This window comes from Euprymna scolopes, chromosome 28 (assembly GCF_053919585.1).
Source record: "Euprymna scolopes isolate OS-2025 chromosome 28, ASM5391958v1, whole genome shotgun sequence".
NCBI classification, from domain to species: Eukaryota; Metazoa; Mollusca; class Cephalopoda; order Sepiida; family Sepiolidae; genus Euprymna; species Euprymna scolopes.
This window is the reverse complement of record NC_136509.1, coordinates 49365817-49392018: the sequence shown is the minus strand read 5'-3', so window position 1 is coordinate 49392018 and position 26202 is coordinate 49365817. Positions and strand designations below refer to the sequence as shown.

At 32.5% G+C, this 26202-nt stretch overlaps 1 protein-coding gene across 2 annotated transcripts in view; it reads right to left on the bottom strand.

The window, feature by feature from the left end:
• LOC145249599 (cadherin-like and PC-esterase domain-containing protein 1) overlaps nt 1–26202 on the bottom strand; it is an 837303-nt gene that overhangs the window by 97162 nt on the left and 713939 nt on the right. For both annotated transcript variants that reach the window (XM_080111307.1, XM_080111306.1), the window contains 4 exons: nt 25721–25877; nt 15201–15328; nt 13569–13653; nt 1343–1520 (listed from right to left, as the gene is read on the bottom strand). In XM_080111307.1, coding sequence (XP_079967433.1) covers nt 1343–1520; nt 13569–13653; nt 15201–15328; nt 25721–25877 — 548 coding nt within the window. The remainder of the gene's footprint in view (nt 1–1342; nt 1521–13568; nt 13654–15200; nt 15329–25720; nt 25878–26202) is intronic.

Genomic DNA, 26202 nt, shown 5'->3' with positions numbered 1-26202 from the left:
GACGATTCTAAAATTTTTCACGATTCCGATACAATTACCGATTCTGTTTTACAATTCCGATTCAGGTACAAGTATTAATACCGATTCCGTTTCATTTAAAACACTAAATCTTTAGCTATAGAGTTGTTCTTTAGATTACCGACGCCCCCCCCAAAAAAAAACAACGTGATTTAACGCATATATTTTCGCAAATGTAAAAATACATTCGTGTGGGGATCTGTAGATTTAAATTTTGTTTGTAGCTTAAAATCAATACATATTTATCATTTTATCTTTGTTGCCAACAATGGAAAATAAAATCTTTAAACAAAAGCAAACTAATAAACAATTAAAAGAATAGGACTTTTGCATCGGAAAATGGGCACAAATACTTCCGATTCCGATACAGATTCTGATAACTTAATTTTTTTTTCATTTTCCCGATTCCCGATTCCGATTTCTATTAATCGTACAAACTCTAGTATGTATGCAGTCGTGTCTTTATCATTATCTTAAGTTTTCCAATTTACTTCCGACATTCGTGTATTCTCAAGAAAACATATTTAAAATGGCGAATGCCTTCTGAGAGAAGGTACTCCACCAGTCGCTATACAAAAGTAAAATTAGAATAGAAAACATTCTAATTTTATACAAATAATATAAAATAATATAAAATAATACAAAATAATATAAAAAATACAAAATAATATAAAAAATACAAAATAATATAAAACAATATAAAATAATATAAAATAATACAAATATAAAATAATATAAAATAATACAACCAATACCTAATGATATAAAATAACATCAAATAATACAAAATGATATAAAATAATACTAAATAATATAAAAAAATTAAAATAATATAAAATAATGCTAAATAATATAAAATAATACAAAATAATATGAAATATAAAATAATATAAAATAATGCTAAATAATATAAAATAATACTAAATAATATAAAATAATATAAAATAATATAAAATAATAAAAAATAATACAAAATAATATAAAATAATACAAATAATACAAAATAATATAAAATATTATAAAATAATATAAAATAAAACAAATAATACAAAATAATATAAAATATTACAAAATGATATAAAATAATATAAAATAAAACAAATAATACTAAATGATATAATAAATATAAAATAATATAAAATGACATAAAATAATATAAAATAATACAAATAATATAAAATAATATAAATTAATACAAAATACCATAAAACAATATAAAGTAAAACAAATAATACTAAATAATATAAAATAATACAAAATAACATAAAATAATTCTAAAAGATGAAGTAAAAGAGAATCAATTTTTTCTTTTTAAAGTACTTACTTAGATTTAAGAAATTTCAACTTTTCGCGCGTTAGTAACTGTAACTGATGCACCGTCCCTCCAACATTTACATAGACACCCCACCAGGTATCATTGTAAGCTTGTAAAAGTTGATCATTTTGAAGTGGAAGGTCAGACACGTGATAGCACGGCGATTGATGAAGGCCACCAATCCAATCTGAACAACAACAAGAAGAGAGAATATTATTCAACAATTATTATTCGCATTACTGATGCAGATGCATCGTTTATTGGTTGTCACGGATGGAAGAGAGAAGATGATGGAAAGACAATTATAGACTCAGTATCTTTTGAATGACCCGAGGAACCTCTGCTCAAGTGTAACGGACGTAATAGGTCAGAATTTGGAAGGAGTGATCGAAATAGAAGTTCGATGTAAGAAAGACAGCTAAATGTTCGATTTGATGAAAGTCGACATAAGATTATTTAGCACTCGAAGGGTTAAGATCGTCGAGCATCAAAGACAAGTACTCAAGTACGATGTTATTGAAGAAAATTGCACTACACTAGTAAAATCCACTGTCAGTGGTTAATATACTGAATATGGTGTTGTCTAAATTTCATAAATATATAACTTTGTTTAAATTTCTACGTTTAATTTTAGCACATGTCAGCGCCATGACGCTAATTAGAAACAAAATCATCGATTGATTAAATGTATCCCTAGTGTGAATTAGCCAATCAAAACGCTAATGGAGAGGGAGCGTACCGTGTTTCTTATGAAAAAATAAATAAATAGACAGGGACGAATAGCAGTACTACAACAGTATTGTATTGCTAAATATATTCCACTTTATTCATGGATAATTGCAATCTAGCAAAAGAGTAGGAATATTATTAAGTATTTAAATTGTCATCGAGATTTAAGAAATAGAGTTAAAGTTAGGTTTATTGACGTCTTGGAACTAAGAAAATTCGGCTCCCGAACAAAAATTTCAAGTTGAAAATACCTCAGTTTCCTAACAAAAATAAGGTTTCCGAATAATATCAACCAATGCATATCGATTGATGAAACGTTAATAGTTTTATACATGTTTTTCACTCCGATGTTTTTTTAAAACTGCAAATCTGCTTTGAAACAATTTTAATGTTTTTTTTTTTATCAGTTTTTGTTCTTAGAAACTATGCGTCTAAATATAAAAATAAAAAAATAGATATACATGGGCAAGTATATAATAAAATGGGTTAAATATACATTAAAATTGCCTTAATTCATAAAAAGTTCACAGAGAATGCGTTTTTTATGTTATTTCGTAAAAAATGCATTCTCTGTGAACGTTTTATGAATTAAGGCAATTTTAATGTATATTTAAACCATTTTATTATATATTATTTAGTTTTATATGATACGTAATAGTTATTATTGAGAAGTGATGCTTGATAAGTTTGCATATTAACGATTTAAATATTATAGAATAATCTTTCTTCTCTCTCTCTCTCTCTCCCCCTCTCTTCCTATATATATATATATATATATATATATATATATATATATATTGCGTTTAGTATACAAACATTATTGGTTACATATGTGCATACATGTTTCAGTGGAACCCCAATTCAGACAGATCACATCATCAGACCGAATAAAAGGAGCAATATGCACATATGTAATCAATAATGTTTGTATAATAAACATACTATTTACTTACTCTTTCCTCCATCGAGCAATCTTTAATAAACACAGAGGTTTCAATGGATCTACATATAGGAGACCAAACTATACAACCATTATATATATCATTCAAACACGGTAGTGTTTGAATATATGTTTAAGTGGCAGTTTGAGTCATTTAGAACTGCTGTAGAGCTTCACCGCTCACTCATTTTTCGATCAAATTTCAAACAATTATTAAAGTTTATAGATCACCTTCTCGGCTATATTGTGAAAAAAAAAATTAATTTTCGTTCAGTAAAACAAAAGTTATGATGAGTTTTCTGGTGTTTAAAATCGTAAAACTATGTAAGGAGGTAAGTATGACTGGTTTCCAAAGCAACCGCATCGGTTCAGCAACTACTGTTGCTACCAATTCACTGCTGTCGCAGTAAGAGAAGTAACAGAGAGAATAAAAGTATAGAAAGGGAGATAATTGGGGGATTTTATTGAAAGCAGACGAGTGCCATACATTGTAAATACATGTGTTTATGGGGGCAAAAATAAGACTGAAGTTAAACAAAGAATCTCTATAATCTTAGAATCTCTATATTTAAATCTCTACTATTAATTTCGGCATACCTTAGAATCTCTATAATCTTAGAATCTCTATATTTAAATCTCTACTATTAATTTCGGCATACCTTAAAATCTCTATAATCTTAGAATCTCTATATTTAAATCTCTACTATTAATTTCGGCATACCTTAGAATCTCTATAATCTTAGAATCTCTATATTTAAATCTCTACTATTAATTTCGGCATACCTTAGAATCTCTATAATCTTAGAATCTCTATATTTAAATCTCTACTATTAATTTCGGCATACCTTAGAATCTCTATAATCTTAGAATCTCTATATTTAAATCTCTACTATTAATTTCGGCATACCTTAGAATCTCTATAATCTTAGAATCTCTATATTTAAATCTCTACTATTAATTTCGGCATACCTTAGAATCTCTATAATCTTAGAATCTCTATATTTAAATCTCTACTATTAATTTCGGCATACATTAGAATCTCTATAATCTTAGAATCTCTATATTTAAATCTCTACTATTAATTTCGGCATACCTTAGAATCTCTATAATCTTAGAATCTCTATATTTAAATCTCTACTATTGATTTCGGCATACCTTAGAATCTCTATAATCTTAGAATCTCTATATTTAAATCTCTACTATTGATTTCGGCATACCTTAGAATCTCTATAATCTTAGAATCTCTATATTTAAATCTCTACTATTGATTTCGGCATACCTTAGAATCTCTATAATCTTAGAATCTCTATATTTAAATCTCTACTATTAATTTCGGCATACCTTAGAATCAGTACACTTATTTAGAACAAACGCAGTGATTGATTGAATGTATCATAAACTATGTGAATAAACATATCAAAACCTGTTTCACACCAAAAATGTCTACGGTGTGAGAAATTTCTGTTTCGTATAAAAATACAAGGATTCGACTTATAAATTCAAGATAGAAACATAAAATAATAACGTTGTTACAAAACTACTATTTACACTAATAATAATAATAATAGATAACAGCGACTAAAGAGTACAGTTTTCGCTTATGAAACGCAATTTTGGGACGTTGAAAATTCTGAGGATGTCATCTATATAAATAAGACAGTAGACGTATGTGTGTGTGTAAATATCTGACACGTAAACTCTTTAACTACTGGCCACATAGCACTGAAATTCTCAGGAAATAATATTTATGCACGAAGGGTGGTTTATAGCGAATAATATCTTTGTTTACATGCATGTATATGGCATACAGACACCGGCAAATTTACATGTAAAATGTTTATGAAACATTAGCTGACATTTTTTTTGTGCGCATGCGCGTACATTTGATTTTTTTCTCAGGCTGGAACGCTCGGTTCTTTTTAATTTTAATTCTAACTGATGATACCAACTCATGTTTTTGTATTAAAAAAAAAAAAATAAACAGCAACAAAAAACAAAAAAAAAAAAAACAAACGAAATCATACGTGCATTTTACTCGCGGTTTGAAATTTGTAAATATGAAAACAAACCTATATATCTTTTTTACGATCTTATATTTACTTAATTTCATACATTATTTTAAGATGGAGGAGGGGGATTACACACGGAATACAGACAGTGCTGAAAACATAACGTTATTATATAGAAAGCCATTTTTAATATCGGAAGGGGAAGGTATTATTTAAACTATTCTGTACTTTCACCCAACAATTTATTAAATAAGAAACTGACATGTATTATCTCTATTTTTGTTTAGTATTAGTTTACATTAAGTATCTGTTTCTCAATCCAATTTCTTGATTAGTTTATTGTAAAGCATGTGTTGCCTAATAACTAACTGCACTTTGAAATATTTATTTTTTGAGTGGCATGAATTTCAAATAAGGTGCTTCTACAGTGTAGTACCCATATTTAAAAAATACAAACAATTTATAATGAAATCATGTATTTCGAAAAACTGCTGAGTCATTTTCCGGAAGTGACGTTATGTGTTGCTGATGGGGGGGGGGACAAGCACGATTATGTTGCTTTAAAAAGTACTCTGGAAGCTGCCAGGGATTACCAAACCTTCTTTTTTTAGGTGAGGTTGAGCTGTGGTGAATTAGTGTCTGTTCATTCTCACAAGTATTATCACCACTTTTTCTGTTTATGGAGAGGGGGCCCAGTAGATGATTTTGCTGAAATGCTGCATCAGAACAGATACTACACTTTGATCTTAGCCAAAAGGCCAAGTAAGCGTAATATAGTTTTCTACCACGCATTACCTCCTTCTAAAAAATGAAATACAAAATAACTGACACAGCATATATTTTAATGGGTGGGGAGAGGAATATAGATTAAGTCCCAGAAATGGCTGAAGCAGTTTCTGATCTCAAAAACACTTTATCCCATAAATATTTTAAAAAGAAGTGGGGATACGGAATCACGCCCGGAAACGGCTGAAGCAGATTACAATCTCAAAATTACTTTATCTAATATATAAAAGCTGAAACAGTTTACGATTTAGACATTACAATATTTCATGTATGTTTTTAACAGTGGGGTGGGGGATATGAAATCAGTTCAGGAAATGTCCGAAACCGTTTACGAGTTAAACATTACTGTATTTCATTCATATTTTTAACAGTGGGGTGGGGGTTATAGAGTCAGCCCCGGAAATAGCTGCAACATTTTACGTTTTAGACATTAATTTATTTAATGTATGTTTTTAACAGTGGGGAGGGGGATAAGAAATCAGTGCCGGAAATGGATGAAACAGTTTACGATTTAAACAGTACTTTATTTCATGTATATTTTTAACAGACATAATTACATAGTTATTATTTTCGTAAGGGAGGGGGCGGAGATAATGTGGGTTAAAATTATGAAAAATGATTGTCTAAATTAGTAACATATCCAAGAATTATGAAAAATGATTAAATGTGAGTTAATTGATTGGTGTTTTCTTTAATGAAATAATCAACCCAGACAATATATCAAAGTTATTATTTTCGTAAGGTGGGGGGCAATAATGAGGGTTAAAATTATAAAAAATGATTGTCGAAATTAGTAACATATCCAAAACTTATGAAAAATGATGAAATGTGAGTTAATTGATAAGTGTGTTTGTAATGAAAAAATAAACCCACACAATATAACAAAGTTATTATTTCCGTAAGGGCGATAATGTGGGTTAGAATTATGAAATATGATTGTCGAAATTAGTAACATACCTAGGAATTATGAAAAATGATAAAATGTTAATTAATTGATTAGTGCGTTTGTAATTTAATAATCTGGCCAAACTATATATCAAAGTTATTATTTTCGTAAGGAGGGGAGATAACGTGATTACAATTATAAAATAATTATTCTCAAATTTAGTAACATATCCAAGAATTATGAAAAATGATGAACTGTGAAATAATCGATTGGTGTGTTTGTAATGAAATAATGAGCACAGACAATATATCTCAGTTATTATTTTCATAAGGGAAGGAGCGAAAATGTGGGTTAAAATTATGAAAAAATGATTGTCGAAATTAGTAACTTATCCAGGAATTATGAAAAATGATGAAATTTGAGTTAATTGATTGATGTTTTTTTAATGAAATAATCTGCCCAGACAATATATCAAAATTATTATTTTCGTATAATGTGGGTTAAAAATATGAAAAATAGTTGTCGAAATTAGTAATATATCCAAGAATTATAAAAAAATGATGAAATGATAATTAATCGATTGGTGTGTTTGTAATAAAATAATAAACCCAAGCAATATATCAGAGTTATTATTTTCGCAAAATAGGGGGTGATAATGTGAGTTACAAATATTAAAAATGATTGTCGAAATTAGTAACATAACAAAGAATTATGAAAAATGATTAAATGTGATTTATTTATTTGTGTGTTTGTAATGAAATTATAAAGCCAGATAATATATCAAAAGTATTTTTTCGTAAGGGGAGGGTCGATAATGTGGGTTACAATTATAAAAAATATTCTCGAAATTAGTAACATATCCAAGAATCATGATAAATAATGAAATGTGAATAAAACGATTAATGTATTTGTAATGAAATAAACGACCCAAACAATATATCAAAGTTATAATTTTTGTAAGGGGTGGAATGATAATGTAGGTTTGAATTATGAAAAATGATTGTCGAAATTAGTAACATTTCCAGAAATTTATGAAAAATGATGAAATGTTAATTAATTGATTGGTGCGTTCGTAATTAAATAATCGGCCCAGACAATATATCAAAGTTATTTTTTTCGTTTTTTTAGTTAGTTACAATTATAAAAATGATTGTCGAAATTATTAACATATCCAAGAATTATGAAAAATTGTGAAATGCTAATTAATCGATTAGTGTATTTGTAATGAAATAATAAGCTCAGACAAAATATCAAAGTTATTATTTTCGTAAGGGGTAGCGATAATGTAGTTCAAAATTATGAAAAGTGGTTGTCGAAATTATTAACATATACAAGAATTATAAAAAATGATGAATTATGAATTTATAGATTGGTGTGGTTGTAATAAAATAATAATAAGACAATATATCAAAGTTATTAATTTCGTAAGGGGGCATAATGTGGGTTAAAATTATGAAAAATTAGTCAAATTACTAACATATCCAAGAATTTTGAAAAAATGATCAAATGTGTGTTAATTGATTAGTGTGTTTATAATTAAATAATAAAGCCAGATAATATATCAAAGTTATTATTTTCGTACGGGGGAGGGCGATAATGTGAGTTACAAATATAAAAAATGATTGTCGAAATTAGTAACATATCTAAGAATTATGAACAATGATGAAATGTGAATAAACCGATTAGTGTGTTTGTAATGAAATGAACAACCCAGATAATATATTAAAGTTAATATTTTCGTAAGGGGGGGGCGATAATATGGGGTAAATTATGAAAAATGATTGTCGAAATTAGTCACATATTCAAAAATTTTTGAAAAATGATGAAATGTGAGTTAATTGATTGGTGTGTTTGTAATGAAATAATTAACTCAAACAATATATCACAGTTATTATTTTCGTAAAGGGGGCGCCATAATGTGGGTTAAATCTATGAAAAATGATTGTCGAAATTAGTAACTGTTGTGGAGACGCCAACTAATTAACATAGGTGGGTGAGTGAGATATATAAAGGAGGAGGAGTTCTGCAACGACTGCCTAATAGGCAAGACGCCTATGCTGTCTCCAGTAAGACATGCAACACGCCACCTGCCGAAATATCTCCAACTGAAGTATATCTGAAGACATATAAATATGTATATAACTTTTCGGCCTAATATATGATTGTTATACCTTTACTTTCCAAGTTCTTTTTAATTATTTGGGCAGACGCAACAGTAACATATCCATGACTTATGAAAAATGATGAAATGTGAGTTGATTGATTGGTGTTTTTTTTTAATGAAATAATCGGTCCAGACAATACATTGATGGTATTATTTTTCTTAAGGGGGGGCGGTAATGTTGGTTAAAATTATGAAAAATGATTATCAAAATTAGTAACATATCCAAGAATTTTGAAAAATAATGAAATGTGAATTAATTGATTGGTGTGTTTGTAATTAAATAATAATCCCAGACAATTTATTAGTTTCTGTAGGTGATCAACAATAATTTTCTGAATATTCAATGTTAACTTCGGGGAATGACGTCACAGTTGAAGTGGTGAGTAGAAAGACACGTGATTATGTTGCCTTTTAACTTGCTCTGGAGTTCTTTATGAATTAACAAACCTTCACTTTTGGGGTGGGGCTGGAGAGAGTAATGTCCATTTTGGGGTCACTATGCAATCTCCCACAATGTCATATTCCAAAAATATGGAATAACTATGGAATCATATTCCGGAAATGACAACGTTTCTCTTACTAATGTGTTGTTGGCGGTTGTGGTAGTAAGGGGGGAGTACTATATTAATATTGAAAATTGTGGTAAAGTTGTCTAATGATCATTCGCGTCAATGAATTTATGTAATTATTTAGTTATAGCCAAGAAATGATATCCTTTCACTTAAAATGATGTTGTCAGTAGTATGGAGGGAAAGAACACAGTAATGTGGAATTTTGTAGTGAAGCAAGGGTTGCCTAATCATAACGCTTCTCAACATATTTGTTTATTTGTTTGTAAAGTCTGCTGAGTAATCTTCCGAAAATGACGTCTTGTTACAAAAAATTTTGTTGTAGGTCGTGGGGAAAAATGAAACAGATTAATGTGGAATTTGATAATGAAGCAAGGGTTGTCTAATCACTTAACTGTATCAATGTATTTATGCATTAATTTTAAAATCCTGCTGACACAGGTTCCAAAAATGACATAATGTTTCTTACAATAATAGTGCCGTTAGTGAGGAAGGAAAGAAATGCAGTAATGTTGAAATTTCTGGTGAAGCAAGGGTTGCGAACTCATTAACCAACACAACGTATTTATGTATTAATTTGGAAATCCTAATGATCCATCCTCTAAACATGATTTCACTTTTCTTAAAATTATGGTTGCCTGGGTGTGAAGAGAAATTATTTCATATAGGTTGTACAATACCTGTCGAGAGTATGTTAAATTGTTTCATGCATGTATATAAATAACCCGTCCGAAGGTAGGTAAATATATTTTAAATATGTGTTGTAAATTACTCGTCCCAAAAAGGTAAAATTTATATTCTGTAAATTACCTGCCCTAGGGAAGGTACAATTATTTCATACATGTGTAATAGCCGTCCTAGGGTAGATAAAATATTCTTTTGCTCGAAATAGCAAATTATACATACACATTAAAAATTCCTCTCTCCAAAGAATAACAATTATATTCAAAATCAACTTTAATTTTCTCTTTGTTTATACGTTCCCGAGCAACGTCGGGTAGTCCCACTAGTTGATAATAATCAACTAAATTGCTTGTGTTATGTTGATTAATCGGACTATTATTCTCATCTTCGGTGTTATTAGCACAACGTTTCGGTCGCTGCAACCTGCGACCTTCTTCGGGTGTTGAAAACATGCTTCCTTTTCGCTACTAAGGAAAAGAGGTTTGGCTCTTTATTTCAAGAATTAGAACCGTGGGTTTGAGGTAGAGTCCGTAGATCACGAAGAAAGTTCAATAGATATCCCGAAAATTGAGTCATAGGAAAGTCTTTAAAAATATCTTAGTGACCCCTGAAAACTGAACTTTCTTTATGATCTACGGACCCACCTTCAAACCCACAGGTCGAATTCTTGTAATGCAGAGCCAACCCCCCTTTTTTTAGTAGAGAAAAAGAAGCATGTTTTCAACACCCGAAGAAGGTCGCAGGTTGCAGCGCCGAAACGTTGTGCTGATAACACCGAAGATGAGAATAATAGTCCGAGTAATCAACATAACACAAGCATTCACATCATCTCAAAAATTCAGAATCGCATCAACTAAATTGTTTAGTAATTTACCTTCTGTATAGAAATACATAAACGTGTAAACATACCTAACTTTATATAGAGATATGTTGAAATGAAACACCGTTAATGCGTAAGTTAAATATTAATTTCAGCTGAAATTTAGCAATTTCAATTGTCAATATTACCCACTCAAATTATCATATATAACAAAAGGCTTTGTGCTGACGTCTTCTTGCTTGAATGATTTATCGTATATTGAGCAATTTAAAGCATCCTTTGTGTTGCGGTGCATTTGAAGATTAATTTGATAATCGCTCGTTTGCAAATATAACATTTCCGATAATTGAAATTCGCCGGCCATTTATTTCCTTTACAAAAAAAAAAAAAAAAAAAAAAATCTCGTTCTTTTAAAAAGCATTCAATGTAAAGTGACATTAATTACTTCCGGTTGAAGAGTTATCTGCCCTTTTTTTTCTTTAAAAAGTTTCCTCGATGCAAATGAGTCAAACGAACGCAACACGTTCACAATACAGGTTCACATCATTTTTAATTATTTTGTTGCATTCAAGTTCAGCGGTACTCGATTAAAAATCCCATATGTTTAAATTAGAGACAAAGGAGCAAAAAAAAAAAAAAAAAAGGAGCATTGCATTTCATGTCGATACAAGATAAATTAGAAAAAAAGTAGTTGGGCTTTTTAATATAGTTTGTTGTTGGGTTTTACGATATCTCAGTCATCGTGGGTGAATTTTATGTTTCGTATACACTTGATTTGATGGACCCATTTGACATAATGGTAATACTGTTAACTAATGGACCGCGAAACCAGGGTTCAATTCTCGGTCGGGTCACACCAAAACTCAAAGATAGTACTTGATGCCTTTTTGATAAACACTGAGCATTATAAATTGAAGATCAACTATAAAGGGAGTAATCCACTTCTGTTTAGTAGATAATGAAAAGGGAGCCTTCGGGTCGCCTTTGACTATGTTCGGCCATTTTTTCTTTTTATTTTATACGATTGATTCGTTGATTACTTTGTTTTGTAGGTACATATTTGTAAACTATTGGCGGCTCAAGCGATTAGAAATAAACACACCCCTTCTAAAAGAGAAGACAAAGCCTGGGAGGATGGACCTCCTAGAACTGCGCAGAACTAAACTCCCACCGCAAAATCAACAGGGATCGGATCATTACAGAAATGGTCTGATCTCTGCTGATTTTGGGGGCCCAGAATAAAAATCCCAAGCCGAGATAAGCAGCTCCGAAATAAGAATACAAGTAAACAGGATAACGCATACACACATACAAACAGACACACACACACACACACACACACACACACACACACACACACACACACGTTTGTTTATTTGGAAAAACACACATACAATCTGCATGTCTCTCCTTTTCTCTCTTTCCTTCTCTCTCTGTCTTTCTATTAAAAACGCATAGCAGTATCAACGGTGCCGAAATAAGAAGACGACAGATAAACGAAATAGCGCACACACATACACGCATGCACACAAAGACACCGGTTTGTTTATGTGGCAAAGTACACATACAGACACACACATAATGCATCTCTCCCCCTCCCCCTCTCCCTCTCTTTCTCTCTCTCTCTCTATATATATATTATATATATATATATATATATATATATATATATATATATATATCTCACTTTCTCGCTCCCTCTTAATATTTCTATTCAAAAAGCATAACAATACGAAAATAAGACTACAGATAAACACAATCCGTCTCGCTCTCTCTTCCCCCTTTCTCTCTCTCTCTCTTTCTCTCGCTGTCCTTCTCTTTTTTTGTCTCTCCGTCTCTCTATCTAATGTAAGCGTTTTCGGGAATACTAATGTAACAATTATCTAGGTAAGTTACGAATCGATGAAAAAGTTGGTAAGTCTGTTCTAAGACGTTCTTCATAAAAAGGATAACTAAAGGGATTGTTATTCTGAATGAATAGAATGCGTAGGCCAAATTAAATGTAACGAAGAAGATTTTGTAGTGTTCGGTAAATGCGGAATATGGAATGACGGATTATGCCTGTCTAGTTAATGAAAGTGTTGTTATGAATAGAAATGAAATTAAGTTTTATTAGTTTCCGATTTAATGAGTTATGCATAAATGATTGAAGCCCATAATAGTTGTGGTGAATCATGATAAGCGTAGATTATGAAATATTAGCTCTGGTGATGAATGGGGTTGTGAAAGTAGAAAATAATTAATGGTCAAGTTGCCCTGTTATCACCTCAAAGCATGTCGTAATTAGGAGAGTGAAATGAAGCAGAGAAATGCTACCAATTTACAAATCGTAATTTAACCGATTGATTATTAACGGAAAACATGCATGAAATATAGGCAGGTAGCATGGCAATTTTCGATTAATATCTGGCACCAGTATTTCTTTTCATGTGGTGTCATGTTGTAGGCGGGAATAATTATTCCTATTTTATTATATATAGAGATAAATAAGATAAATACATAATAAATACAATCAACCAATAAATAATCTATTTAAACGCAATGAATAAATAAATAATGTATTTAAAATAAAGAAATAATATGACGCAATAAGTTTGCTGGTCTGTGAAATATGAACAAGTGTCACAGTTAAATCCATTTTTTCTTACCTGGAATTCGTCGAGTTGTTTCTATTAATCGACACAACCTTTCCTTACCCGTTACTAGTTGTAGTAATTCAGGAATATTGTTCACCTGAAAAAGAAATATAAGAAAATGATTAATCCCCAAGACTATCTGAAGAACACGTCTACGCGAGACCGAAATTTATATCAACAATCTTTTAAAAGTTCATCGCATAGCTGTTTTTATAGAAACTTTTTATACATAAACTTACATTTTATTGTCTTGTTACGGTCAAATCAAGTTACTGATGAAATGATCTTGACATACTAGTCCCTCGTCTCACCAAAGTTAAGAGACGTTTAACCTTACCAGTTCTTAGATTGGTGACCATTTGCAAATACCAGATGATGTAAATAAAACATTCTACCCAAGTGTATAAATGAGTATCAACATTACTTGGAAATGTAACGGCGACAGACTAACGTCTTGAAACAGAGATAGTTCAGGCCACCCGTTCCGTTAAACACTCTAAGAACCGACATAAGTACAGGATCTGGGAGGTGACACAGGTTAAGTGGTTACCGATTTAAACTGACGACATATGTGTGTAGCAAAGCTCAGGTGGCTTTTGGCCTTGATAAAGGTGGCGCATTAGAACCCCCCCCCCAGAATCTTGACAGTTTCACAACATCGCTTTCATTATAAATGTTGGCAACCTTCACGAGATGTAAATATCTGATTATAAAAGAAAACTGAGGAAACCAATGCCAACGACAGAACTGAGCTGGTCGAAAGTTGTACCATGTAAATCCACACGAATTTACTTTTAGCATAGAACATAAGAGCCTTCATACTGAGAAAAGAAACTACTACTACTACTACTACTACTACTACTACTACTACTACTACTACTACTACTCTGCCTCCTCCTCCTCCTCCTACTACTACTTTATTGTTTATATTCTATACGCCAAAAGTCGTTCAAGGGTGAATCCGATCTAATCTATCTTCAGTGGAGGAATTCTGGAAATTCATTTAAATATCACTTGAAAAAACAAAACAAAAAAAAAAACAGTTGAAACAGTTCTGAATGAAGGTCTGATTGGTGCTCTTCCTCTTTGGTTTTTTAGTTCTCATTGGACCGCCCTTTGCCATTTTGGTTAGAAGCAAAGAGTAGTATTTGCTCTGATACTGCACTTCATATGTTCTCTTCCCAGTCGGTGAAAAAGAATTCCTTCTAAAATGAGCCAATTGGTAAGTCCTGACTCACCAGTGCAAAAAAAAAGAAGAAGAAAAAAAAAGAAATAAATCAAAGTATACAAGAAGAAAAGTCTTAGAACGATACAACAAAAAAGTCTTAGAACGATACAACAAAAAAGTCGTAGAACGATACAACAAAAAAGTCTTAGAACGATACAACAAAAAAGTCTTAGAACGATACAACAAAAAAGTCTTAGAACGATACAACAAAAAAGTCTTAGAACGATACAACAAAAAAGTCTTAGAACGATACAACAAAAAAGTCTTAGAACGATACAACAAAAAAATCTTAGAACGATACAACAAAAAAGTCTTAGAAAGATACAACAAAAAAGTCTTAGAACGATATAACAAAAAAGTCTAAGAACGATACAACAAAAAAGTCTTAGAAAGATACAACAAAAAAGTATGCTTACCTTTTGAAAAGAATGAAGCTTTGATGTGTTCATATCCTGCAGACAACCAGAACCAAATGAGAAACACAAGAACAAAGTCCAGTTCGCCAAACGAAGATATTTCTGTAGTTTATAATTCTTGGAATTATCTGAAACACAAAATTAAAGGAGACAATCTTTAAACTAACAGAACTTTATGGAAATTCCACGGTGTTTTTTCTATCAATCTATATAATTTACTACTAATAAAATTACCTTAAAATCATAAATATGTCAAAACCAATACTATTAAGAATAAAACGCCTTATCATCTTCAGCAAAAATAATTGTCATTGTTGACCAAATGTTCTTTAAACAAATATGACCATCATGTTTATTATTTATATATCTTAAACTAGCATGGTGACCTGACGTTTCCCAGGATTGAATGATGATCAACGAATGTTTCACACTCCAATATTTGTATCGTCATCGAAATCAGTGAAATCACCTTATCGTTTATCCGTAGTTGTTTATTAAATTTCATTGCACAACGTATATCATGGTTGTTGACATAATTTACGCGGGCCCTCTTGAGACTAACTAATTCTAAAAGTAATCGGAGAAACTAATACCAACAAAAACAGGTCAAAAATACATTCAATGGTGATTCATACGGATTACTTTTTGACGTTTTATAAGCAAACATTATACGACTGATAGGAAGCAATTATTAATTTTGCCCAAGTGTTATTTCCGTCCGTTACAGGTGATTGGTTAAGATTTCTTTATACTTAGAGGTAACTTCTTATCATGGCAGAGATTCAATGTTACGTGGCATTACATTTTACTTTAGTAATTCATAAAAATAAAACTGGAAAGAAACAAAAATCCGACTCGGCTCTTTTTTCTATTTTAACACAAGTCATTTTTTACCGTTACTTTCTAAACAATGTCCGCTTCTTTTTTTCTTACTGTTCATTTCGTCTGCTATGAAATTAACAACGCCTTTCTGTCTCGGCACTTGCTTAAAAGTCCCTCGCCGCTACTACATGGCCACACCTCCATTTCCCCTGTAAGCGCACTTTGCTTCTCCCCTACACGTGGTATATTTTTTTCTCTTTTTCTTGTAACGCTAGCTCGCACACACTTGCTGATTTGCATACGTGCTTTAACAGCTACTGCCGCTAATATTTTCGGTAGCCAGCTATCCTTCGGCTCCCGCTTATATTTTCACACGCGCCCATACGCGCTCTGTTACAGAGGGCACTCTGGAATAAGGGTTAATAAGTGTTTGGTAAACATTGAAACAACACCGTGTTTATCAGTAACAGTGGAACTGGATAGGGCTCAATTATTTAAAAGGATGGCTCAACAAGAACGTATTTGCATTAGATTTTTAAAACGACCATGTTATAGACAGCTGGGAAGCAGTCTCACGCTATTGTCTTCCACAGACGGACAGTTCTAGGAAGGAAACTTGGCTTATGGAATTTTTGTTTAGTTTTAGGCAAAGACAGAGAGTAAGGAAAATTGTTGACATTTGTTTAAAACGATTATATAATCTATTGAAGAACAACGTTTAATATAAAAGGATTATTTCATCTAATAAATATAAAAGCGAAAATGTATGTATGTATGTATGTGTGTTCGCTTTTTCTGTGTGTCTACAAAAGACTTTTTTCAGAGAAGCGGTCGCTCGCTTCACAACTTTTTAAAACTTTTTATATGACATACAAATCGTAATATCTCACAGCTAACAACGAAGCTCGCCTGTCTATTTAATTTGCTCGATTTCGGGAAGATAAATATTCAATATTTGTCGCTCGCCGCATATGTGTTAGTCTTTTTCCTATAACATCTTGGGGGGAAAAAGCGTTTAGCAGTAAATGAAATCCCGCAGTCAAACTTGACCTCATTAACTCATTAAAACGAGCACCTGCTAAATCCAAGTAATTAAATAAATTCAAACGTGTTTCCGTACGCATGTCGAGGTGGGGCAATGGTTAACGTCACACTTTTTTTTTTTCACAACTTTGCCTCAACGGTTCGGGTTCGATCCTCATACTTACTTTTTTTTAACCTCCCCCCACACACCTCCAATCACCCGGGCAACGCCGAGTACCCCTCGCTAGTCTATTAATAAGACAAAAGCATTCCTTATTGTTTTTAAATCAATTTAAGTACCTGATTAAGATAAAAGTCTTTATTTAATATATTTAATGCAAATACTTACGAATAAATGGGTATTTCATCTATTTAAGTTAAAAGATGTAGTTTTTCTATTTAAAGTGTTTAAAATCAAGGAGTTATTTCACCTATCGAAGATAATTGCTTAAGATAACGAACTTATGTTTCTGAATTTTTAGATGAGGATTGATAATTTGTATTATTTGAATTATTTGAACTACTGTTCTCACCTTGCGTGCTATTATCGCCCCGTTTCGATCGATGTAACGTCCGATCTTCTTCAGGTGTTTCTTGTCGAACTCGGGGACCTCTCTATCGAACTTGAGAATTGGTACGGAATTTCAAACAGGACTATATTTAATCCACGTGGTTGTTCCGCCAGCCATGATAATTCAGAATTGTATTCTAAGTATCACCCACACTGATTACTGAACCTTCAATTTCCTGAAGAGTGTCACCTAAAACTGAATTTTACCTAGTACTTTATCCGTTATGCCACGGGTCCGCAAGAATAAAACTTAAGATAACAGTAGTCCCGATAATCCAAATAATCCCTGTAATAAAATTAGTTCATCTATCAAGACAAGTGTTTGAGATAAAAGAAAGGTCATTTCATTTATTTTATGCATAAACACAAATTTATTAAAACATTTCTGAGTTTTTTTTTCCTAAGAAAAAGGGAAATAAATCTAAGGTGTCATAGATAAAGAAAATTATTTTTGAACAATTTGGAAAAAATATGTAAGTACATAATTTCTAACCATAGTTTAACTTTTCACATCTTTTTTTTTCTAGTTTATAAAACCATAATTATATACGGCACTGGTCAATACCAGGTGGATGACTAGGCGCTGTATGTAGAGCCTGGAAAGGGATGGGTAGCGCTCAAGACACGCTGCATGAAATAATGCAGCGCCCCCACGACCCCGGAGGGTAAAGGGACCCCTCCCCCTCCTCCTCCTCATTATCATCATCATCATCATCAAAACCTTAATTAATAAATATTACATATTTAGGATCCAAACATTCATTTCACTGAATTGTTAAAAAAAATGAAGATTTGCATAATTTTTTCAGAGTATTATTCCTATCTTAGTTTTTATACTCACGACGTTTCGACCGATGTAACATTCAAGTGCACCTTTCGACTTTGTAAATCTACTTGATCTCGGGAATCTATACCAAATTTCAAACTAAAAATATTATGGTTGACGTAATCAGAACAATGTATCCATGGAGATTAAAGGGTTTAGTTCGAAATTACATCAAGATTTTCCAGTTCAACTATAAGGTTACTAAGTTCGACATAAATGTGCCTTAATTCGACTTAAAGGTTTCCTTATTCGAGAGGATGCACGTGAAGAAGATCGGATGTTACATCGGTCGAAATTTTGTAAATACAATAACCAAGATGAGAATACAAATGAATAATCTAAATAATATAAATTATAAAAATAGCATTTTAGTTCATATTTTTATAATTGCAAAACATATTCGAATTTCGGACTACTGATATTAACTTGAGTGCTATTTCACATCGTTTGTCGATGAAACCCCCGACCTTCCTCAGGTGTATCTTGTCGAACCCGAGAATTTGCACGGAATTTCGAACGTAACCCTTTTATTTAATCCACGGGAGTAGCATGTTCCGTTCTATCAGCCATGAATGGGTAAAAGTGTGAAATGTACTTTGAGTATCACCTACACTGAGGATTAAACCTTCAACCTCTAGAACAGTGTAACTTACAACTGAAATTTATCAAATATACTATCCATCTACGCAGACTTCGGTTCGAAATTTTCTGCAGATATCCGAATTCGACTGAAAGATTCCCGAGTTCGACTGGAAGATTCTCTCGCTCGACAAGATACACCTGAAGATGGTCAGAGGTTACATCGACCGAAACATTGTGAAAACAACACTCAAAATGAGAACAATAGTCCGAAAAATCCAAATGATACGTATAATGAAGCCTCATCTAAAAAAATCAGAAAACTAATATTGCGAAACTTGTCGAACATTTTAGAAATAGTCGTGAAACATCAAATGTTTTATTCCTTTTTATGCTTTGAATTAAAATGTTCCCGGAAATGTGAACGGTAGTCGATCGTCTGATGTAAACCGGTGGTTCTGACCGATAGAGGCGCCTCATCGTCTGTACGGTAATTTGGAGAGGAAGAAACCTCGCTTGTTATGTGACGCCGAACATGTGGTCGAATGTATTAACAGATCTACATAAAAGAGCAAATTTGTATATTTTAGAAACATTAGCCGAAGTATACACGTTTCTCCCCTAACAAAATGTTATTCAGATGCAATTCAAACTGTAAATGCTATTATGATTATAAAATCAACTGTTTGAGTGTTTCAATTGTACGTCATATCAACCCTGATTGGATCCTTTTTATACCGAGGTGATAGTGAAATCCTAACTCAATAGCGGTGGTAGCGACTCTAAAATATACATTACGACGGATTAAATTCTATTAAAAGTTGAGACAGATTATCTACAAGCACTTTTCCCGCCCAAACTCCAAATCTACTCTTGGTAGAGGAGGGGGGAGGTAGCGGTGATTAAGTTGTTAACGACATAGACTAACGACGAGTTCGTTCCACAAAATAACTTCACTTAGGATATCGGCAACCTTCATGTGGTTCCAACTTGTAAGTACCTGATGTCTTTCTAGAAAGAATTCTTAATAGAAAAATATCAGGGAAACCAATGCCGACAATAGAATCTTCGGATTCAGATGATAGTGATGATCGTGATAGGGGTGCTGATAGAATTGTGTCATTTGAAATTCTGGTTTCCGGCAAGACAGCTCATAGTGGACTGGTTCAGCACCAAGTGGTATAAGGGCAGAAACCCGTCTAATAAGATTTTGATGAAAATCCAAGATTAATTAGGGTCCCCGTATTATTTGGATTCATCGAACTAGTTCCCATCTTCAGTGCCATTTTTACAACGTTTCGTTCGATGCAACCTCCGACCTTCTTCAGGTGTAACTTATCGAACTCGGGAATGCTTTTTTTTTAACTCAGCAATTTGTGCGGAATTTCGAACGGAAAAGTTTATTTACTTCTCGGGGGTAGCATGCTCTTGTTTCGTCAACCATGATTGGAAAGAGGTCCTAATTAATTGGCAATTGTATTTTTCGGCCGCCCACACTGAGAATTGAACCATCAACCGTCAGGAGAAGGTCACTTTTACAACTGATATTTCCAATCCATCGATCCTTTGATCCATTGTTCTCCAGTCGTCTCTGTCACGTTTGCTTTTTACATAAGTCGTTTGTCTAATTTTGTCGAAATCGGTAAATTAATTAGATTGAACAACATCAAAATTAAAATAAACACAATAGCAATAATTAAATAATGAATGAATGTAATTAACATTTTTAAATTAAAACATAGATTATTATTATCGAGCAATTAAAAGTAATGATAAATCAATAAAATAATTAATTAAATATAATTTAAACCCCAGTGATATAAGATATTATATAAGATATAAATAATATTCTGGTTGTTCCTTCCTTAATAAGTTCATACGTTACATTTTAAAAAAGGCCACATACATTTTTAAAGCCAAACTGCTTTAAAATAAGGCCAAATGTGTGAAATTTAGCTTTTAAAAAGGCCAATCACATAGAAATGTTAATAAACTCATATTTACTACATATTATTTTTTTCTGTTCCCAAAACTATTTTTGCACTATCTGAAAAATATTAGCTTTATCAAAACATATTTGTTGATTAAATATATTGCTCATTCAATGCAATTTCCACGGGCCCTGCTAGTATATAAATTAGATATAAGTAAAAATACATAAATACAATTCGTTTCATAAAAGAAATACAATTAACAGTTTCGTTTAAGAAAAAAAAAATCAACTGCATCCCCGTTGCATAAGTTCGACTTTTTAAAAAATAATAAACGTGTTTTTTCATATATATTTTATGTTTATTCGCTAGATAATTATATAAACATTCTATAAATTTTTTTTTATTCAATTTTATTCTTTAGAAAAAATATTTCAGCGGTACGTCACATACAATTTTATCAAAACAAATCAGTTTCTATCCCAGAAAAAAATCAACTTCATCCCTGTTGCATAAGTTTGATTTTTTAAAAATAATAAACGTGGTTTTTCATATATAATTTTATATTTATTGGATAGACAAATGTATAATACTTCTCGTAAAAATAAATTTTATTCATTAGAATAATATTTCAGCAGTACACCACGCAGATATTTATACAAAAGTTTATTTTGTTTTAGAGACAAAACATCGTCTTCAGCTCCGTTGTTGGATTTTTAAAAATTATAAACGTGGTTTTTCATACAAAATTTTATGTTTATTCGCTAGATAAAAATGTAAAAAAAAAAAAAAAAAATTTCTGTAGAAAGTAGTTTTTTTATGGCGGACTTTTTGGCGTCCTGTCGTACTGGCGTTCCCCCAGAAAAGAATTACCCGTGGAGGATATGTTAAAACGTTAGGGTTTCAACGGCGAACGATCCAGAACGCATATTTGTTTCGAATAGTTTCTCTTGCTAACAATGATGAAATAAGGATTCAAGAAAAAGCAAATGAAGTTTCTTCGTCTCTCTATTTATATCTCACACTGACATCTGGTTTAATATAACAGACAAAAGAAAAAAAAAAGAAAAAAAGAAGGAAGAAAAATACTTACTATTTAACGTAGATTCGATGATATTTTTTAAACACAGACCAATAATTTTTTTTTTAAGTAATTTTCCTCCTCTCGCAATTTTGTCCCTAAAAATGAACATTACAAAATTTTTGCCATAACACAACTGGAGTATTTTTGTTGGTCGCAACTATTCATTAGTTCCACAAGATTATAAATTTTTACACTTGACACCGAGAGAGCAGAGTTCAAAGAGCAGAGCAGACGAAGTCTGGGAAGGTTTGTTCCAGAACACACCAAGAAATAGCATAGAAGCTACGTTCCCACTTTCACTTTATCGATTTTCGGTTTCAGTCCAGACACATCTTTATTTGCCAGATGTAAAAGCAGAGACGGACAGAGAACAACTGGATTCGATGGTTAAAGATTTATAATTGTGTAATTTTCTGATTTCTCGTTGAGGACATACGCTCACACACATATATTGAAACAGACACTTAACTTTATAAACTGCCAAAATGCGTGCCATCTGAAACCGCTCGATATTCTAGTGAATGTTTCGGTAACCTGATACAACACACTAAGCAGCAGACACTCATCTTGATACAACTGCTAACAATTCCTCTCATTACCTATCCGTACCTAAAAATGAAATCTAAATTCCATGAGCAAAGTTTCGTTCCTAGAACTGTCCGTCTGTAGAACACTATACCGCGAGACTGCTATAACATGTCCGTTTTCAAGCCTTATGTGAACAAGTTTCTGTTGAACAGTCCCTTTAAATAAACAAACACTACCAAATTCTACCATTATCGATAATCTCGGTGTTGTTTTACCGGCCAACTGATACTCATTAATTTCTATCCTTGAGTGGCTTTCGAACCTTGAAAAGCGGTGATTTCCCCTAGTTAAAACAAAAATCTTCGTTATTTATATTCTTTTATTTTGTAAGCTTTCAGATTGCAATATAGTATCTGTTACTCGATCTAAGAAATTGATAAATCACGCACATAATATGCTACGCGCCATCTACAGCACATTCTGGCAAAATCATCTAACAAATAAGATGCTATATGGTTGCCTCCCACGCATATCTACGTGGATAATTCTACGTAATAAACGTAAATTATAAATACAGCAGGGGTTACCCGGCGTTGCCTGGGTGATCGGCCCCCTTCCCACTCCGAGGGGTAACAAAAAAGTCACCCCTCTGGATTTACATGCTTGGTGCCGGCCTCCCCCTTCAGGGAGAGATAATCCCCAACCCCACCTTCAGGGAGGAGGGTGCCTGGAGGCTTCTCCCCCCTCCCCAAGGAAAAAGTCACCTCCTTCTGGCCTCTTCGCCCCCCCCACCCTTGGGGGGGGACACCGGCTCCCTCCTTTGGGGGAGAAACTGCCAAGCTCCCCCCTTTCGGGTGAGAAAATGCCAGGCTTCCCCTTTTGGTGGGGGGATGGTGGCCAGCCCCCCCTGCTTGCCCGTAGGTGGGTGGAGGATCGGACGCCCTTCCGTTAGGAACCCACCCTCGGGGGGAGGTGGAAGGAAAGGGTATAGCCCCTCCCCGCTTCGGATAGGATTTAATAAACAAATAGAATTAAAAAAAAAGTAGAATCGATCAGGATCGAACACGCAAACTAACGGTTAACAGTTTAGTATGCATACCCGAATTACTCTCTTACCTTTAATAAATAAAAAAATAAATAAAAAATGTAGTAAAAGAAAGTATAAGCAAATGAATGGATAAACGGAAACATACCAAAGTAATAAAATGAGAAAATGAAGAAAATCAGATTTACTGTGTGTGTTTATGGTGTGAAAGTCAGCGGGCTTGGTTGCCATAACAACGTGACGTACACAAGGACGGTAGTGAACGTGTGTATGTGTGCGTGTGTGCGTGAGTGATGGGAATAGTAGTAGTACTAATAGTCTGTCCTTTGGAGGACAGCGTTTGTTTTCGTGTTGTGTGTACGTGTGTGCGGCTAGCGCCAGAATGGCGGACGTGGTGTCGGAGGTTGGATTGTGATGGCTGGTGTAAGTTTCGTAATTTTGTAATTTGTAAATGGCAAGTTAGGGAAAAATAGACCCTCCCAAGATGGACAATAAATAAGGGCATAATATTTTATGGTAAAGTTAAGAACGTAGGAACCATAGTTTTTTTAGGAGATGTGATTATTGGATTAACCAATCAGAAACCGTCTGTGGCACACACATCTCTGTTTTTATAGATATATAGATTTCCAAGGAAAAAAATATATCTCTATGGATTAGAGGACTACTCTTTCTTTATTATAATACTAGCTGTACATACCCGGCGTTGCCGAGCGGAGAGTTTAGTCACATACTATTTAAGATACACCAAATATTCAGAGTTGTTACGATTTTATGAGAGTTGGACATATTTTGGATTTTTGGAAGCATAAAACATAGCCATTTTCATCTATGAAATTCAAACAGGGAAGTAAAATCTCATAGCTTAAAGGGAAATAACTCATAGGCTAAATGAAATATTCCGTTTTTAAATGCAGCTGACATGGATTATAGTAAGAATTAAAATAAATTAAATTAAGTGTAAATTAAATTAAAAATAAATTAAATAAATCAACATTATGTAATATTTCTAAATAGAATGCTTAAAACAATTCTATTACTAATTTCCATTAAAAATTTAGAGCTAATTATTTAAATGAGTTTTATTTAATGCAATATGCAAATGAGATAACCTCTTGAATGTTGATTCATTTTGAATAAAAAAAATTATGCAGGATTAAACTGCAGAAGTTCGTTTCAGTATTAAAATTATTTATATTTGTAAAATAGTGTAACTTTTGTATTGATGCCTCCGATAAGTCTCAAAAGACAAAGGATACCCCCTGTAGGGGCAGCTGCGTGTGTAATTGTGAGACAATGGTTGAGCAATCTCAACCACACCTCTTCCAAATCGGCACTGTTTGAGTCCAGTGGCAAGAAGAAGTCCAGGCAGATTGAAAACAATGCTGAGATAAATGGAGAACACATACAGCACCAGGAATTCCCAAATGGTCACTCATTTACTACTGACCAGGTTCAACATTGCTTAACTTCGGTGATTCAGCTGGAGCCAGCGTGTCAACGTGATCATGCCGTATATAACCTTTGTATATATTAACCGAATTGTGAAAAACAAAACAAAACAAAACAAAACAAAACAAAAAAACAGACAGACAGGAATACGACTTTATAATAATAGAAACTAGTATTCAACTTTATTTTTGTTTTACTATTTCATTCTGTCCGGACGACGCTGGACGAAGGGATTCGCAAACGTCATGAAACAGATAACTACAGCACATTTTTGAGACTCTCTCTCTCTCTCTCTCTCTCTCTCTCTCTCTTTCTCTCTCTCTCTCTCTCTCTATATATATATATATATATATGTGTATATATATATAGAGAGAGAGAGAGAGAAAGAGAGAGAGATATGTGTGTGTATATATATATAATATATATGTATAAAGAAAGAAAGAAAGAAAGAAAGAAAGAGAGACAAAAGGCAGGGAACGCGTTGTATAAATAGAGGGAACAATAGAGAATAAAAGTTATAGAAAGAGAAACAGAAAAAGTGATTTGAAAAATAGAAAGAAAGAAATAACGAGAGAAAATTAAAAGTAGAAAAAAGAAGAAAAGTATTGAAGGAAAGAATAAAAATAATGTGATATAAAGTTATATTTCGTTTTACTCACGTTCTTTTTTCAACGATGGTTCTACGAACTGGACCTGGAATCCTAACCGCTTGAGGGCTTTGGTGTACTGCTCAGTTTCTTGATTAGTGGATTCGGACGATAGCCACAAAATGGCCGTCGGCCATGATCGTCTGTCGCTAAAAATTGTTCCCTGCAACTGAAGAACAAAAAAAAATTTAAAAAAGGCTACTTATACAAAGTACAAATGGCTAGGTATACATTTCAATAAAATTACTCCAAACTTAATCCAGCCGGTTTTAAAGAGCGACATTTATTTTTATCATATGCAACGCATCTATATTAACAACATCACAGGGGAGTTGTGTTTTTTCCCGCGATTTCGTGACTTACTCATTAAATAAGTATTTTATTCATTGATATATTGATTTACAATTAATCGAATGTTTATTGAAAAGAAAACACAATAGCTCAAAACGAAACGGGATTGAAAATTTTTTAAATGATTTTATTACTAAATCAAA